At 39.4% G+C, this 16,102-nt stretch overlaps 1 protein-coding gene across 11 annotated transcripts in view; it reads left to right on the top strand.

Annotated features, from left to right (window-relative positions):
* LOC147062115 (diacylglycerol kinase zeta-like) overlaps positions 1–16,102 on the top strand; it is a 48,555-nt gene that overhangs the window by 14,863 nt on the left and 17,590 nt on the right. For 3 of the 11 annotated variants that reach the window (XM_085905827.1, XM_085905847.1, XM_085905816.1), the window contains 23 exons: positions 2,593–2,692; positions 2,902–2,997; positions 3,214–3,291; positions 4,042–4,098; positions 4,260–4,328; positions 4,402–4,473; positions 4,563–4,679; positions 4,747–4,806; positions 5,228–5,299; positions 6,245–6,352; positions 6,448–6,530; positions 6,598–6,658; positions 6,808–6,921; positions 7,361–7,498; positions 8,158–8,236; positions 8,919–8,974; positions 10,263–10,325; positions 10,408–10,481; positions 10,690–10,801; positions 10,926–11,012; positions 11,417–11,529; positions 11,626–11,726; positions 14,606–14,685. In XM_085905827.1, coding sequence (XP_085761953.1) covers positions 2,593–2,692; positions 2,902–2,997; positions 3,214–3,291; positions 4,042–4,098; positions 4,260–4,328; positions 4,402–4,473; positions 4,563–4,679; positions 4,747–4,806; positions 5,228–5,299; positions 6,245–6,352; positions 6,448–6,530; positions 6,598–6,658; positions 6,808–6,921; positions 7,361–7,498; positions 8,158–8,236; positions 8,919–8,974; positions 10,263–10,325; positions 10,408–10,481; positions 10,690–10,801; positions 10,926–11,012; positions 11,417–11,529; positions 11,626–11,726; positions 14,606–14,685 — 1,990 coding nt within the window. Of the gene's footprint in view, positions 1–234; positions 1,628–2,592; positions 2,693–2,901; positions 2,998–3,213; positions 3,292–4,041; positions 4,099–4,259; positions 4,329–4,401; positions 4,474–4,562; positions 4,680–4,746; positions 4,807–5,227; positions 5,300–6,244; positions 6,353–6,447; positions 6,531–6,597; positions 6,659–6,807; positions 6,922–7,360; positions 7,499–8,157; positions 8,237–8,918; positions 8,975–10,262; positions 10,326–10,407; positions 10,482–10,689; positions 10,802–10,925; positions 11,013–11,416; positions 11,530–11,625; positions 11,727–14,605; positions 14,686–16,102 lie in introns of those variants that run through there. The other 8 variants (XM_085905791.1, XM_085905783.1, XM_085905838.1 and 5 more) reach the window with 6 other exon arrangements.

The raw sequence follows: 16,102 nt of genomic DNA, 5'->3' as shown, positions 1-16,102 counted from the left end.
ATTACTTAAGTTATGTAGGTATATACCTTTTAGTTTAACTAGCAAACAAACGATGATAAAAACAAAACCTCTTTTATGGAGGTAATTAATGTTCAACTGTATATGATTTTTTTTTTTTTTTTTAAATGCAGGCTGTTGCTGAATGTAAAGTAGTACTTAATTACTGTGTTTCCAGTTGCACAAAAGACACACGCTCTTATGTTGTCATGACACCGCTCATGTCCTTAAAAGCTGCATAAGGAAGGAACATACTTTGAACAACACAGCACTGCATCATAGACCCGTTGATTCCATTCTTTTTTTAAATGGCTGCTTGCGCAATTTGTACATTTAAGAGATTGAATTCAAAGGGAAAATTGTAATATATATTTAATATTCAGTGGCTAATTCAATGCATAAACCAGCTTATGAGTAATATTTGTAGACAAAGAGCCCGTTTGAAGTCATTGTCTACGTAAATTTAACGAGCTGTTTAATTTGCAGAGCAGCCTGTTTTCCCGGGAGGTGGACCAGTGGACGATCGTCTTTGGATCCTGTCGTGACATCTGCGCTGATATTTGACCTTTGAACTTAAAGCTCTCTCAAAGATGACTAAAGACAAGACACTACCATGATTGAGTGCCTCTTGTCTTCCAAACAGCATGGATATCTTCTTCCAGCGTCATTTTCATCGATGGCACAAGAGACAGAAGTTTCCTTCGACTGTCTGTCAACCCGGACCCGCTGTCCTGGTCAGCAAAGCAAGGAGGCGTTCAAGTATCGGCCTCCCCTCCGCAGCGCTACTAGAAAGCAGGCGCTCCTCTAGCGGTTTGCCACTGCTTCCTTATCAGAGGCGTCCCAGTGTTGGCGTTTTGGTGGCCAGTGGACAGAGACGACAGTCCATTAAAGATGCGGCTTGTACCAGCTCAAGCCAATCAGATGAAGAAAGCGGACTCGAGAGGCCTAATACGGCAATTACGAGAGAATGGAGACCATCTCAATATAAACGTACTGCTCGCCGCTCTTCAGCTGCCTTCTCTGGCGGGCACCGAAGAATGGCGGTGCGATACTATCACCCCTCTAAAGAAAAATCCATTGAACCTCATTTGCTTGGTTCCTCCATGTTGCTCGCAAGTGTTGTCCAGATGGGAAGTGACGTGAAAGAAAAATCCTCCGTCTCACTTTGTTCCTGTGTCGGGTCGGATGGGGAGCAAGCCGTTGGCCAGGAAGTGGAGGACCAAACAGTTAGCAAAAAAGATGACTGGCGCAGATTTCGAGTGCACGCAACCCAAGCCGCTATGAAGAAACGCATTAAACCTCGACCTTTCCTCCGACCTCCTCGCTGTCTGAGACGGAACTCCTCCCATCTCCTCCCAGCTGAGTCTGTCTATCACAACAGCGAATTGATATACGGGCTTTATGGTCGCTATTATCTTCGAAGGTCGAGTCAAGGTCCACACCCTCAAAATCCAATCTTTCAGACTTCAACCAGCAACCTCACTTTGAAGCAAATGGATTCAACCAATCTGAAGTCGGATCCCGAGGCACTGCCTAGTGAACTCCCTGAAAGCTGCTCTTCACCTATCAGTAGATCAGAGGGATTGACATACTATGATCCATATCTGGAAACATGGGAGAACTTCCTATCGTATGTAATAAACTCTTTCACAAACACTCATTCAGTGATACATTCAGCTTTTTGCCTCGACTTTGTATAGGCCGGACGTGGTGCATGTAAGATTGGTTCTCATTTGAGAACATTGAGGTAATTGTTTTGTCCGCATGCTTTTCTTAATACGCCCTCTCCCGCAAGCTCACAGAATAGACACAGAGACATACATAATTAATTTCAATTAATTTGCCTGTGAATATTCTCATTCATCCAGGTCATTTAATTCTCGGCAGTGAATCACAACTGGACTAGTCTGGTTGTCTTAGAAGGCTTTTTGGTTCTCATCCGAGCAGAACAGTAAAGTTAAAACTGATTCAATGCCTTGGGTTTCCTTTCGCAGACTCGTTTTGGAAATGTAATCAAAAGATTTTGGGCACTATGACGTTGCATCTATCCTGGTGTTCAAAATCACTTCAGGAGCATCATGAAGGCTGTCTTATTAGCAAAAGTGAAGATTGCAAGAACCATTAAGAGAAAAAAGACCACGGTTGAATCATTTGTCAAGTGGTTTTGTTTGTTGGCTTCATCACGGTTAATGATTAAGATGAATCATTCTGGTGGGTGAATGTTCCATTTAGGTCATACAGACACAAATGGTGAAAATAAATTCCTTTATCCATATTCTCAGAAAAATGTAATGACTTATTTCTTGGTCCTCGCACCACCCGTCTATAAAGTTGCATTAAAATTGCTTTTGTACTTTGTGCAATTCTGTTAACTAGGGTTGATCTACTGCTTATTGCTTTACCAAGTCAAAATGACTACTGTAGGAAGGTCATTAAAAGACCAAGGTAAACGTAAACTCTGGTACTTGTGCTTCACACTACTTCCTTCCAGTAAAAAAATATGCAGTGTGCAATTTTATACATGATTTTATATTGCATTGTAATAGTTTGGCATCAGGTTTGACTTCCTTCCTCTGTTTTTCTTTTTGTTCCCAGAAAAGCAATAGCAAAATCCAGCCTACCCTGTCAGCCAAGTACTTCATCTTTCAGGCAAACAGAACCAGAAGCAATCATCAGCAGCACTGTTGACTGGACTGTAAGTACAAGTAAACAGTAAGGACCAGCATCAGTCATCTGAATTCCTGTAGGCTCAACTTGTATTCTAAATTTTGAACATGTCCATTTAAGACCTAAGTTATAGGCTTCTAATGAATTTTTTTTAAAGGTAGTGAGTAAGCGGTCAGTAAATATCGCCCCCCCCCCCTCTTTTTCTGTATTAATGAATCTTTTTTTTTTTCTGCCTAGGAGTCTGCTCAGTGTGGGGATCATATCTGGTTTGAGACGAATGTGTCTGGGGACTACTGTTATGTTGGAGAACAACACTGTATTGCCAGAGCACTGGTTAGTATTACATGTTAGAATTTTGTCATTCCCCCAGACCCTTTAACAAACCAGGCTTAAAGTGTGTACTCCAAAAAAAATCCTTGTGGATAGAGCAAGAGCATGCACAAAACACACTAAAGAAGCAATTGAAGCTAGCAACCCCCACAAACAAACAACAGAGAGCATGAATAAAAACTAAAAAGTACAACATATTTGTATTCTTATTCTTCATAGCAAAAGTCAGTCACCCGGAGGAAGTGTGCTGCCTGCAAGATAGTTGCTCACACGATCTGTATTGAACAACTGGAGAAGGTAAGTTTGGTTATTTATGTCCGGGGGATGGTTTTAGGCATTTTTAATTTTTTAATCTTGCCTGCATATCCTGCCTGTGGATGTGTGAGCGTACTTGCATGCTCAAACGTACACACATGGGCCAAATTGTTGATACAGTGATAGGGACTGTGGTCGAGTTGTGTCATTTCAAAAAAAATGTGTACTTCCTTGATATGAATATGAATTATGTGTGACCGTACTTGCATGCTCACGTGTACGCACATGGGCAAAATTCTTGTTACAGTTCTAGGGACTGTAATCGAGTTGTAAAAAATGTCTACTTCCTCGATATGAATTACTTTTTAGACGGGGCTTTGGGCCATTTATGGCAATTTATAGCATTCTAGAAAGTTAAGGAGTGCTGAGTTTTTCCAGATTGCAAACATCATGTGACCAAACCAAGAAAACAGGTGCACCTGTTTTTGCACCTCAAGCAAGGCAGCATTATGTTTTACGCAGGCAGCGCCATCACATTTATTGTGAAAATTCCAACTATTAGCCTTTTAAAAGGCTACCAAATACAAATGTTATCATGTATAATTATTGATTAATTAATGATTTTTAGATCAGAGTGTGACAAGTTATTACACTATCCCCTCATGTGTCACTGGAAACTCCATCTATAAATTTTCTCTACCGCTTGTCCTGCTGTGACTGTTCATCTAAATGATTCCCTATGATACGTTACATGACTGTTCATACCTGTACTCTTCCTGTACTCTCTTCTAGATTAATTTCAGATGCAAGCCATCTTTCAGGGACTCTAGTCTCAAAACCATTCGAGAGGTGAGTTGTGGGAATGTGCTAAGTGGTGATCAGGGATAAAAGACAAACTGCTAGCTAATAATGAATGTCCTTTTGCCAGTAAACATAAGTTAAAGATTTATTTCGTTCAAAATGTTTATTTTATTTTTGGGAAAATGAACCCTGGTCATTTTGCATTCCAGCCCAACATTGTACGTCATCACTGGGTGCATCGAAGAAGACAAGAGGGAAAATGTAAACAATGTGGCAAGGTGGGTGGTGGTGGTGATTTTGTTTTTCTTAAATTCTTCATTGTTAAGACCTAAGAACTATTTTGCTCTTCAGGGCTTCCAGCAGAAGTTTACTTTCCACAGTAAAGAAATTGTTGCCATTAGCTGTTCTTGGTGCAAACAGGCGGTGAGCATGTCTTTAATGTTATGAAATGACAATCTCACAGTTCAAAGAAATGGTTTCATAATGAGGAAATGTACTTCCCCCGTTTTTAGTTTCACAACAAGGTGTCCTGTTTCATGTTACACCAAATTGAGGAGGTTTGTCCAATAGGAGCACACGCTGCCCTCATAGTTCCGCCCTCGTGGATTGTTCGAGTCCGACGTTGCCAGGTAATAATTGTCGAAGGTTTGTTTATAGTTTATGATCTCAATTTAAAAATAAAGGAATTCATTTCAGTGTCAGCAGTGTTGCCACACTCAAGCAGGAGAAAACTTAAAACATGATCAGCAGTCAGGAGTGAGTAACAATGTATGACCTTAATAACATTGGTAACACCAACCTCACCCATAGATGTTTTTTTATATATATATATTTTTATCTCAATTCAATAATGATGTTTTCTTCTGAATGTTTTTGTCTAACATTCCTAAAAAAAATACTAATAATGATCTAATCACTCCACAGAAAATATCAGTCATATTTGACACAAAAATAACTTCTTTTTTTTTCTTCAAAAATATACTGTTTGGTTTTGTTAGTTTACATTAGTTGCTGTAGGGTTTCATCCGAATAACAATTATTCATTTTCCGCACCACATGTCATGAGAGTCTCAGGGTGAGTTGGAATTGATCCCAGCTTACATTAGGTGGTGGCCGGTGTGTATAGTAGATAAAAATATTACACAGCAACCTTAACTTGTGTTCTGCTTTCAAACAGGCATCGATGAAGTCCAGTAAGAAGAAAAAAAGGACATCATTCAAGAGAAAAAGCAGTAAAAAAGGAGCTGAGGTATTATGATCCTTGATGATTCCACATTTAAAGACTTGCTGATTTACATTGATGGTTCCAATCACAAGACTTTGCTTCATGAATCCACGTGGGACAACGCATGAGTTCTGCTTATGCTCTAGGGATGTCATGTCTCTGAGCTGGTATTACATGCTGTGATGCCTGAGTCATAATTTGTTGTGGCAAAAAAGTATTCAATCACATGGTTGAACTTTTTGATCCTTTTTGGTTACAAAATGACAATAATGATTACCTGGTAATTGGCTGAGTGAATAAATTGAGCTATTTTTTTTTTTTATCACAAAAGTACAGTATATAAACAAAAAAAAAAGGACATCTCTAAGATATGAAGTATCTAATTTTGAAACAGTGTGTACTGCTTGTCTGAAAAGGAGATAAATTATTATAATAAATTATTCGTCAATAAGTCATTCCCATGGATAGGGGCTGAATCCAGTCATGCATACCAAAAATCTGGGAGTAATTCCCAGAGTTACCATTACAATTTTTCACAAAATAGAGCCTATTTCTATAATTTACATAAAGTTAATTTATAGGTGTTTCCATTGGCCTCTGAGACGTGATTCTCTCGACATTCCGTCGTGCCATATCTTGTAATTCTCGTAAATCTCGTGAAATATTCTTGCAAGACACATGAAACCATTGAGAGGTAAACAAGCACAGTCTGGGCTCCGGGGCAGCTCCGGGACAGCCTAAAATGTTGTCACACTTCCTGCAGGCACGTTGTCCTATATTCCCTAAGTTTATCTGATTTATATTTTCATTCCTATTTGGAGTTTTCTCTGGTCCTGTTTTGTTAATTCACATTATTATACTTCGATCTTCTGTCTCATTGCATTGGACTGAGCGATTATTCCTCTCAATCATTTGCATCCAGTTTTGGAGGGAATTGTTATTTTTAGCTACGTTGTTTTGTGTACTCAGTACTCACAGGATGTACGGCAGTGGAAGCCCTTCATCATCCGGCCTATTCCTTCCCCGTTGATGAAACCGCTGGTGGTGTTTGTCAACCCTAAAAGTGGAGGAAATCAGGTATTAAAATAGATCCTGTCTGGGTAATTCTTGGTCTTTGAGTCTGATTTTTTTTTTTTTTTGGGGCGGGGTATTTTTTTTTACACATCTGACAGGGCACAAAAATCCTTCAGTCCTTCATGTGGTATCTGAACCCAAGGCAGGTTTTTGACCTGAGCCAGGGAGGACCCAAAGAGGGGTAACTATTCACAGAAGCATTCAAATACTCTCTTATGATTGATCATTAATGAACCACTAACATCTAGATTGGAGTTATATCGCAAAGTTCACAACCTGAGGATTCTTGCCTGTGGAGGCGATGGAACTGTGAGTACCTAAAGGAAATGTACAAATCACAAACTAAATGAATTGTACTGTGTAGTTCCAATTGTGGAGCACTGTAATCCATTTTACTGAGAGTGCTGAACGTGTGTGTTTGTCTGTTGTGTGTGTGTGTGTGCATGTGCGCGCAAAAGGTGGGGTGGATCCTGTCTTGCCTTGATGAACTTGGATTGAATCCTCAACCTCCTGTTGCTGTGTTACCACTTGGGACAGGAAATGACCTTGCTCGGACTCTCAATTGGGGAGGGGTGAGTCCAAATAGCAGACGTGGCAAGAGTATTACAACTCTGTATTTATAGAGAGGTGCAGAGAAGAAAAGTGTGGTTACTCGAGAAGTTTTCAGATGTCATTTTTTGTTCTCATTCTTGCTTTTTCTGTTGTGCCTGTGAGGCACACAGCTAGACCGCTCTGTCTTGAAGCTTCTTAATACATTTGAGAAGTTTTTTCATGATATACCTAAAAATAAAAACCCAATTTTCAGTAACTTTTTGTGGGGAAAAAAAAACAATCGCTATTCACAGCCTTTGACAAATGCCTGACTTTATGAAAACTAAATATGAATAAGGACAGAGTGGTGAGGAGGAAGGGTCCCCGAGTGGCCGACACAGGACCGGGAAAATTTGTTAAAGTGCCCACCTCTGTTTGTTTATATGGGTTTGATGTTTTAAAAATATTTTGTGCATACAGGGCTATACAGATGAACCCCTGTCCAAGATCCTCTCTCATGTTGAGGATGGAAGTGTGGTCCAACTCGATAGGTGGAATCTACACGTTGAAGCCAACCACACTGCAGGGGCTGAAGTGGATGAACAGCAAAGTGATAAGGTTTGCTGTAAAATATTGTGAACCTTAACTTTTAGCTGGATTATAGAAAGAAACCCATTATTTGATTTCTGCTGATGTCAGGATACGTACAAACGCGTATGTAAATGTCAGTCACGCTGATTCATTCCCTCCTCTGTTAGTCACTGTGCAAGTTGGCATTCTCATGCACGCTTCCAGACTCGTCATCTAACAGCTTCCGTTTCAACGCTTCAGTTTGACTCTATCCGTTGGATTCTTATGCATGCTCAACTCTTTATCTCATGAAGCCGGCACAGCCGTGTGTGTCTTTGGTGCTCTTTTTGTAATATTCCGTTGCTTGTTTGTTTTCTGTAAACATTCACTACGACCGCCAGTAACTTAAAGAGACTGGCGGCCTGCACCAAATCCTCGTTTGGAGTACCGACACTGACAACGAGACCAGAACATTGAATCTTTCTGGTGCATCGAGATCTTGAACTCCAGAGATTATCGGGGGCTTCAAATTCATACGCACAATCTGTGTGCATTATATGTATAAAACCTATTTAATAACTTTTATTTACAAAATAAGTATTAGATTAGATGGGGAAAAAGTGTTGAGTTAAGGTACATATTTTATCATCAAACTAAATTATAATAAAGTAGTGGTAATATGTTCTGTTCTGTTTCCGTTCCCTCAGCTTCCCCTGGACGTGTTCAACAATTACTTTAGCCTTGGCTTTGACGCACATGTAACCTTAGAATTCCATGAGTCAAGAGGTATGTTGACAAATATATATATTTTTTCTTGACCTAAAAGAACTCTGAACTTGATTGGATGAGAGTTGTGTGCATCACCATTATCATGTCAACATTAGATACTAGCCATGTCCTTGTCTGATGCAAAACTGTCTTTCTACTGCAGAGTGTGTAAAAGGAATGGTGATATGTGGGTCAGTAAATAACTTGACATAATGCTATACTGGCTTTTAATGAGGCAGCACGATAACCCAGTGGTTAGCATGTTAGTCTCAGTTCTGAAGTTTGGGGTCAGAATTTAGACTTCTTTCCTTTTGGATGGAGTTTGCATGTTGTGCCCATGTTTTTTTTTTTTTTTTCAGTTACCAGCTCCCTTTGGTATTTCACAAACATGCTGTCATTGAGGACTGACTTGTCCATAAATGTTTGATATTTTGATTCATGTACAATGGAAATTTAGAGAACCGCAAACAGTACTGAGGTTTAATGGCGATGGTGTTTATAAGCCTACAGCACGTACAGCACGCCCCCTAGCTGCTGCAGTTGTCCCATTTGAGGCCCTCTATTCATTCATGCTTCTAATTGCATTGAGCTTAAAGTCCTCCAAGAAATATGTTTAATTTATTTTTTTAAATTGTCTTTATTTAGGTAATGTTTGTTTTTCTTATGATTATTTCTAATATGATTTATGTCATTGTTTTAGAAGCCAACCCAGAGAAGTTTAACAGCCGTTTCAGGAATAAGATGTTCTATGCTGGGGTGAGTGAATGCAATAAGTCAATTTGTCTAACACTTTTTTTTATTTTAATTTAAAATCATCATTTTAAATGAAAGATATTCTAACCTGTCATCTACAGTAAGCACAACTCTTAAGTGTGGTTGTTATGTGCATTTTCTCACAGTCCTGTAAAAACACATATCACATGATAGCGATACACATTTAAATCTCACTCAGTGAATGATAAGAGGATCCTGTTTGCTAATAGTGTCTTCAAATCAACTTGCTTGATATACTGGATATCTGTCATTGCCATGGCAACCACATATTGATTTTAGCTAAGAAAAGAAAAGAAAAACAGGGTCAAATCTTTTGAATGCTACACAGGCTTAATGAAGAGTGGAGCATCTCTGTTGCCTTGGTGACCCCCGACCATCTGCTTCAGTGGTCTCTTATATCAGTGGACTGTAAGACTGAGTTCATCTATAAAAACACTCAGACCCAATTGTTTGTCCTGATTTTGCCCCTTCTCTACCAAGGATGCAAAACACCTGACTGTGGTTGGCCTATAAGATTATAAAATGATAAAGATGTGTTAGAAGTGTATTTGTCCCAATAAATGCTTTGGGCCGACAAAATTAAATTTTAAATGTTCAATATTTTCAACCAAAAATCTTGACGAGTGTGGGGAAAACCAACAAGTCTCGCATCATTTACTGAAATGTAGCCAAACTGAAGCGACTTTGCTGATGAACAAGCAAGCTGCATTAATAAAACAAAAACCCAATTATTTGATGATGGCAAGTATTTTACCAAGCAAGTCACTTTAAGGCATAAGTGTGCCCCCATTGTCTTGACATTTTTCTGTTCTTTACTCTTGACAGTACTGGACTTGAATTTACTTTCACAGCTTTAGTGCCATCTTGTGGCATCACAGTGATTTACAGAAAGAGCACAAAAAAATGCAAATAGGTGAATTTGTCAAGAGTGAGCCACAGATAAGGGTGTAGTGATTGTTGCGAAAACATCTTTGGGGGGATGCTATGTGACCTATAAGGCAACAATACATAGTAGATGTTTGTCTTTTTGTGTGTGTTTAGTTTAAGGATTGGCTAGAGTAAAAACAGTTGTTTTTGTCACAATCTTGCCAGTATTGAAAACAACCTTAAAATAAATTCCAAAAAAGCTATTGAGCACATCTTGTGTCAGTGTGCTGATGCTTTATCTGATGCTTAGCTTGTTAATGCCTACTAATGCTGTTAAATTATTGTTGTACCATTGCAGAATGAACATTTATTGGTGTATTGTATGTTTGTGACTCCCATACAGACAGCATTCTCCGATTTCCTTATGGGAAGCTCCAAAGACTTGTCGAAACACATCCGAGTTGTGGTGAGTAGCTGCCAAGCAAGCTGGTGCTTCCTGTGTGAACGCTCTAGCACTCATTTGTGTGTTTCTGTGCATTTGTCTGCAGTGTGATGGGACCGATTTAACATCAAAGGTTCAAGATTTGAAGCTCCAATGTCTGGTCTTTCTCAACATTCCCAGGTTTGTCACAATAGCTACCACGCTGAGTTTTGACGAAACATAATGACTACTGGGTCTGCAACTTCTGCCGTAAAGGCTTTGCAGTCTTAAAGCTACAGCCGTTGTGAAGGCGCTATATAAATAAAGATGTATTCCAAGTCAGATGATCATAGCTATTATGCCTGCGTGTAACGTGTACTTATGTGTGCCTTTTTGTGTCTATTTTTAGGTACTGTGCTGGTACCACACCTTGGGGAACCCCAAGTGATCATCATGACTTTGAACCTCAGCGCCATGACGATGGGTACATTGAGGTCATTGGATTCACCATGACATCATTGGTATGGAAATAATGGGTTGTGAAATTATTCAATCTAGATGCACCTATTTGTGTCTCTTATTTGGTCATTGATATCAAACTCAACAGGAACGTTTTAACAGTGCCATTGTGGTTTTTATGTGCAGGCTACTCTTCAGGTTGGTGGTCATGGCGAGAGGTTGAATCAGTGTCGTGAAGTAACCCTCACCACCACAAAGGCGCTCCCTGTACAGGTACCTTCCAAATATGTTTAATAATTTATTAGCATTGTGTTAAGGAGATTGTCCTAACTCTGTAAGGCAAAGCTATGTTGTTTTAAATACCCAATGTGTAATTCTTTTATTTAGACCCCAAATTTCAACTAGGAGTGACAAACAGCTTGAAGCCTCTTTTCTCAAATTGTTGCTCTCGTCAGGAAAAAAAAAAAAGCACATTAACAATGTCTTGACTGTATCTGACATCTTTAACCATGTCTCGACTGCATATCTCATTAATTTCATAGCTTTTTTCATAGGGGAAAATATTTCATCTTCATTGAAATTTCTGTTTAGTCTTCCAGGTGACCTTAACCTGTTTGGTCAGTCACATATAGTTTTTGAGCATGTTTTATAGTCTCATTTGGATTGTTCATATTCAGGTGGATGGGGAACCATGTAGACTCGCTCCCTCCATCATCAACATCACCCTCAGAAACCAGGCCAACATGTTCCAAAAAACTAAACGGCGCACATCGTTGCCACACCTCAACGAGTGAGTCACGCACTGTATATTTTACATTTTTTCTCTGAACTACTCACAAAAATAATTGCTTTTATTCAAATGGATACGATACGCTTTGTATTTCAGCCAACAGCCAGTCCCAGAAAGGTTGAGGCTTCGAGTCAGCAGAATCAGCATGAGTGACTACGACGCTCTGCACTATGACAAGGACAAATTGCGACAAGCGTGTAAGGAAACACACACTAATACACACCATCTAATCATGGGCATTGCATGAATGGATATACAAAAATCTGGTTCAAATGTCAGGGTTTTGTGGTTTAGAAAAGCGAGACCAAGTAAAACATTTTTCTGTCCTTTGTCCGCGCATCTGTCAGAGACAGAAGGACAGACCTTTTTATTACTGGGACAGAATGCCGGTCATCAAATTATTTGAATAAAATGTATCATTAATTTTTGCTTTCTGCTCTCAGCGAGTGTATCCAAAAATGCAGCTACACAACTACACTTGTTCAGATCAAGTAGTGACAAAGCATTTATAAATGGAAACATTTATAAATAAATTACATTGATTGGGATGTATGATGGAAAATTAACTTGTATTTGCTGTCTTGCTTGTATACAAATTCTTTTTTTTATCTCGAGTTGCTTCCTTGATTTTTAATCCAGTGAAGCAGTAGCGAGGCCTGATTTCTCACTGTGGCTGACTTTTGAAACAAGAATAGAACCTTGTTGCTATGTTGAACCTCTTAGGCTGACCAGCTAATGATTGTAGTATGTCATCTTCAGATTTGAATCGGGGCTAAAGATGACCCTCCCGGTGATTACTGAGAGCAGAGCTAGGAACTGAAAGTCAACAAGACCATTTTCATTTGCAAGCTACTCTTGCCTTCGTTAAGTGTGCCCAGGTCAAAGATAAATCGTGGCCTTTGCTTGTGTTAGTGTTGCTTGAAATACTTAAAAAGCTGCAAGTCCAATCTATTGATTTGGTCATCTTTCCATTTTACGCCACATGCAGTTCTAAGTGCTGACACAAAGTGGTGCTATCGTGACACCACAAACATTTTGATGTTGGCAACATTGTGACTGATATGCATCAAATTTGTATGTGTAGCACACTGCCCTGAGACTAATCTATGGAGAAGAATATGCATTTAAATTGAAGACCCATATGAATGTGATACTGCTGTAAAGAACCACAAGAGGGATGATATTGAACTTCTATGTTTTTTGTTCTCGGTTCCAGTGCATTATTCATTATTCATTTTTTATTAATTTGTTCTGAATGCCTGAACTTAGTTTGCCTTTTTTCATCATGCAAATCAAACGTTGCTCTTTATACACTGAACATTTTCTATTGTGGCTATGTATCATCTTTGTATCACATCTACACTCAGAAGATAGATTGGTGTGGCTTTTTCAAGATGCACAATAAGGAGCTACTTGAAGAAAAATAGGCAGCATGGTCGAGTTACCAGAAGAAAGTCATCACTATGCTATTAACAATTTTCAATATGCCAAAACCTATGGAGAAAAAAGGCTTTCGGATCGATTAGACCAAAACTTATCTTTCTCTCAACTGTATTTATGGAGCGTTTTAAAACAACCACCACTGCATATAAAGTGCTGTGCATAGAGCAAAATAATTCATATGACAACAAAGCATAGTTAAAACAATAAAAATAATAACAAAGACAGTAAAACCAGAAAAAACTAAACAAAATACAATAAAATTAGTTTTTTTCTGACTAGCAGAAGCGTAAAGGATTTGTGCTAACACTGATTGGGAGTTGGAATTGGAACTAGTATTTGGAACTGCTCATAATTCCCTCCACCTTGGCAGAGGCCACAATTCCAACAAAAGAAAATGCCACCACTACCACCAAGCTTCACTGTTGAATTGGTAAGCTTTTGGTGATGAGCATTGTTGTGTTTGTGCCAGACATACTTTTTGCATTTATGGCCAAAAGATTTAACCTTGATTTCATTGGACCATGGCATATTTTCCCATGTGTGTTTGTGGGATATCACGTGTTATTTATGATAAGGCCAGTACTCCATAGCAGACCCACATTATAAAGAAGATGGGAGATTGCTGTCGCTTCAACTTGTATTAAACCACCAATATATTATGCCAAAAATTCCCACCGCTCCTTCGGTGTTGCTTTTCAACCGCTTGGCGGCCTCTCTGACCTGTTTTTGGTCTTTTTATCAATTTTGGAGGGGCATACAGTTCTTGGCTTTGTCACAATTGTGACATTTATTTCCCTATTGTAGGAGGATTAATGAAGGTGATGATGATAAGAGCCAGTGTCTCCATTATGCTTTGGAAATTCTTTTGTACCCTTCTCTTGATTGAGACCTTTTGAGCAGTGATTTCGCTATGATGCAAGGAAAGCTCTGCGGACCATGGCTTGTAGCTTTGACTGCAAGCTGAATTGTCACGGTATTTGTGTATTCACAAAAATGCCAAAATCCATCTTGTCCTTCAAGCTGGATACTGAATGACCGGTCCAATCGCAAAGCAACCATATGTTTGGTGGGGGAATATGTGGCTGTGACAAAAACAAGAAGCTTTGTGCATTTTTAGCTGGAAAACAGCTTCTTTAAGTTCTTGATTAGGATTTTCGTTGCCGTGATTGGTCAAACTAAAAGTTCAGGCTGCACAAGTTGCCACACCGCCCAATCCACTCTAAGTATTGCACTGTATGTCCCGCCTTTCCCGAACAATTCACGATCCCAGATTGATACTGTGACGAATCCGTCGAATGATTTGCGTTAGGAAAATGTCAGGAAAAGCCTACAAGAACATCTGAACTTTATTTGTGATCAATCAGAGGCACTTTAAATGGCGGCAGATCTGTGCTGACTTGCATTGAACATGAATTTGAGTGCGATTTATTTTTTTTCCTCAGTTGAGTTGTACAAGTTGTATGTAGATTGAAAACAGTTTGTAGTGATTGAGTGTGGCCTGATTTATTGACAGCATATCACAAAATCCTGGCATTCAAACAGGAGTGTGCCAATTTTATTATTTTTCCTAATTCACTCGACCAAGTTTCAACAAGCGCTGGTAAGTAATTGTTTTGTGTCCATATGTCCCCAGCTATTCCACTGGGACTAATAGTGGTTCCCGGAGACAGCGATTTGGAGACATGCCGAGAACATATCCAGCGTTTACAAGAGGTAAGAACAAGTGGGGGAGTTGATCTACTAAGTTAGGGATCTCATTCCCGTGGAGGGATTGAACCATCAGTGACGTGTTGAAGAAAGAGTTTTATTCAATCTGGGCTATTTTCTATTCTCTTTTTACTTTTCCAATTCTCCAGGACTTCTCCTTTGTCCACTCCTCTTTAAGATGTGTGGGACTTCAGGTTGGTTGTGGGACGCTGGTGTGTGTTGTGCTTGCGATGTCTGTTGTGCTGGCATTTTCATTTTGATTTTGTGTTTTTTGATTTCTGCTGCATACTTTGTGGATGTTTTGTCGAGACGGGTTAGCCAGTTGAACCCACCAAGATGATATCAGCAAACTAGAGATTTGCCCATATGGTCCTTCAAGGATGATGTTATGGAAGTGAAATGAGGCAACTCTGTCACACTGCTTCTGAGTTGTGCAACCATCCTGTGGTGATACATTTAGCATGTGCTGCCTCTAGCTTAGTGATGTTTGCTATGGATCACCAGCTTTGCCCTTTCTTCTTTCTTCGTTTTCTTCCTCATCGTCCTGAAGAGCATACTAACCCAGTCAAATATCTTAATGACTTCTAAAAAGCAGAAGTAATGCTCTCGCTGGTCCCGACAGTTCTTTTAGTAGAAGATGTGAAGGTTCAAAATCAGCGCAGTGGTGCTTCTGCGGAAGCCTGGAAGACCGATGAGATGATGTTTGGCCGTCTTGCTCTACTACGCAGCCAAGCACAAGCTTGGTTGCCAAGTCATTGGCTGAGAAACACGGCATAGGGCTAAGTTATATTCTAAATTAGCCCCACTGTTTTGTAACAGAAGGGTGAACACATACAAATCTTACTCACTGACAGTTTTCAAAATACCGTATTTTCCGGACTATAAGGTGCACCTTCAGTGATTGGCCCATTTTAAAACTTTGTCCTTATATAAGGTGCACCGGACTATAAGGCACACCATTAATGCATCATGTCAGACTTTTAATCCTAATCAAATCATTCTCCACTTTATCTTTTTTATTTCAACTTCAGACGCAAAAAATTACTTTATAATCACAAAAAATGGATCCATAGTCTTTTTGATTCATGATTCATAGTGTTCAGCGGGCCACCTATGATTGATTTCATGACGCAATGCTTCGGGCCAGTTTAAATTGAGGAATTTGGTCCATATATAAGGCGCACCGGACTATAAGGCGCACTGTTGGCTTTTGAGAAAATATTTGGTTTTTAGGTGTGCCTTATAGTCCGTAAAACACGGTAGGCGGATGACCACAAGTGTTGCCATCCATCCATCCATCCATCCATGGATGGATGACCACAAGTGTTGCTAGGTTGTTTAATTTCACGCTTCATGGGTGGGCAAACCAAACAAAAGTCAATTTTCCACAGTAATGTGCCCTTCATGAAAAATAAAATCAAAA

The sequence above is a fragment of the Syngnathus leptorhynchus genome, chromosome 1, assembly GCF_054491065.1.
Source record: "Syngnathus leptorhynchus isolate UIUO chromosome 1, UIUO_Slep, whole genome shotgun sequence".
Taxonomy (NCBI): domain Eukaryota; kingdom Metazoa; phylum Chordata; class Actinopteri; order Syngnathiformes; family Syngnathidae; genus Syngnathus; species Syngnathus leptorhynchus.
The sequence above is the reverse complement of the archived record's forward strand: the minus strand, read 5'-3'. Positions and strand labels throughout refer to the sequence as shown.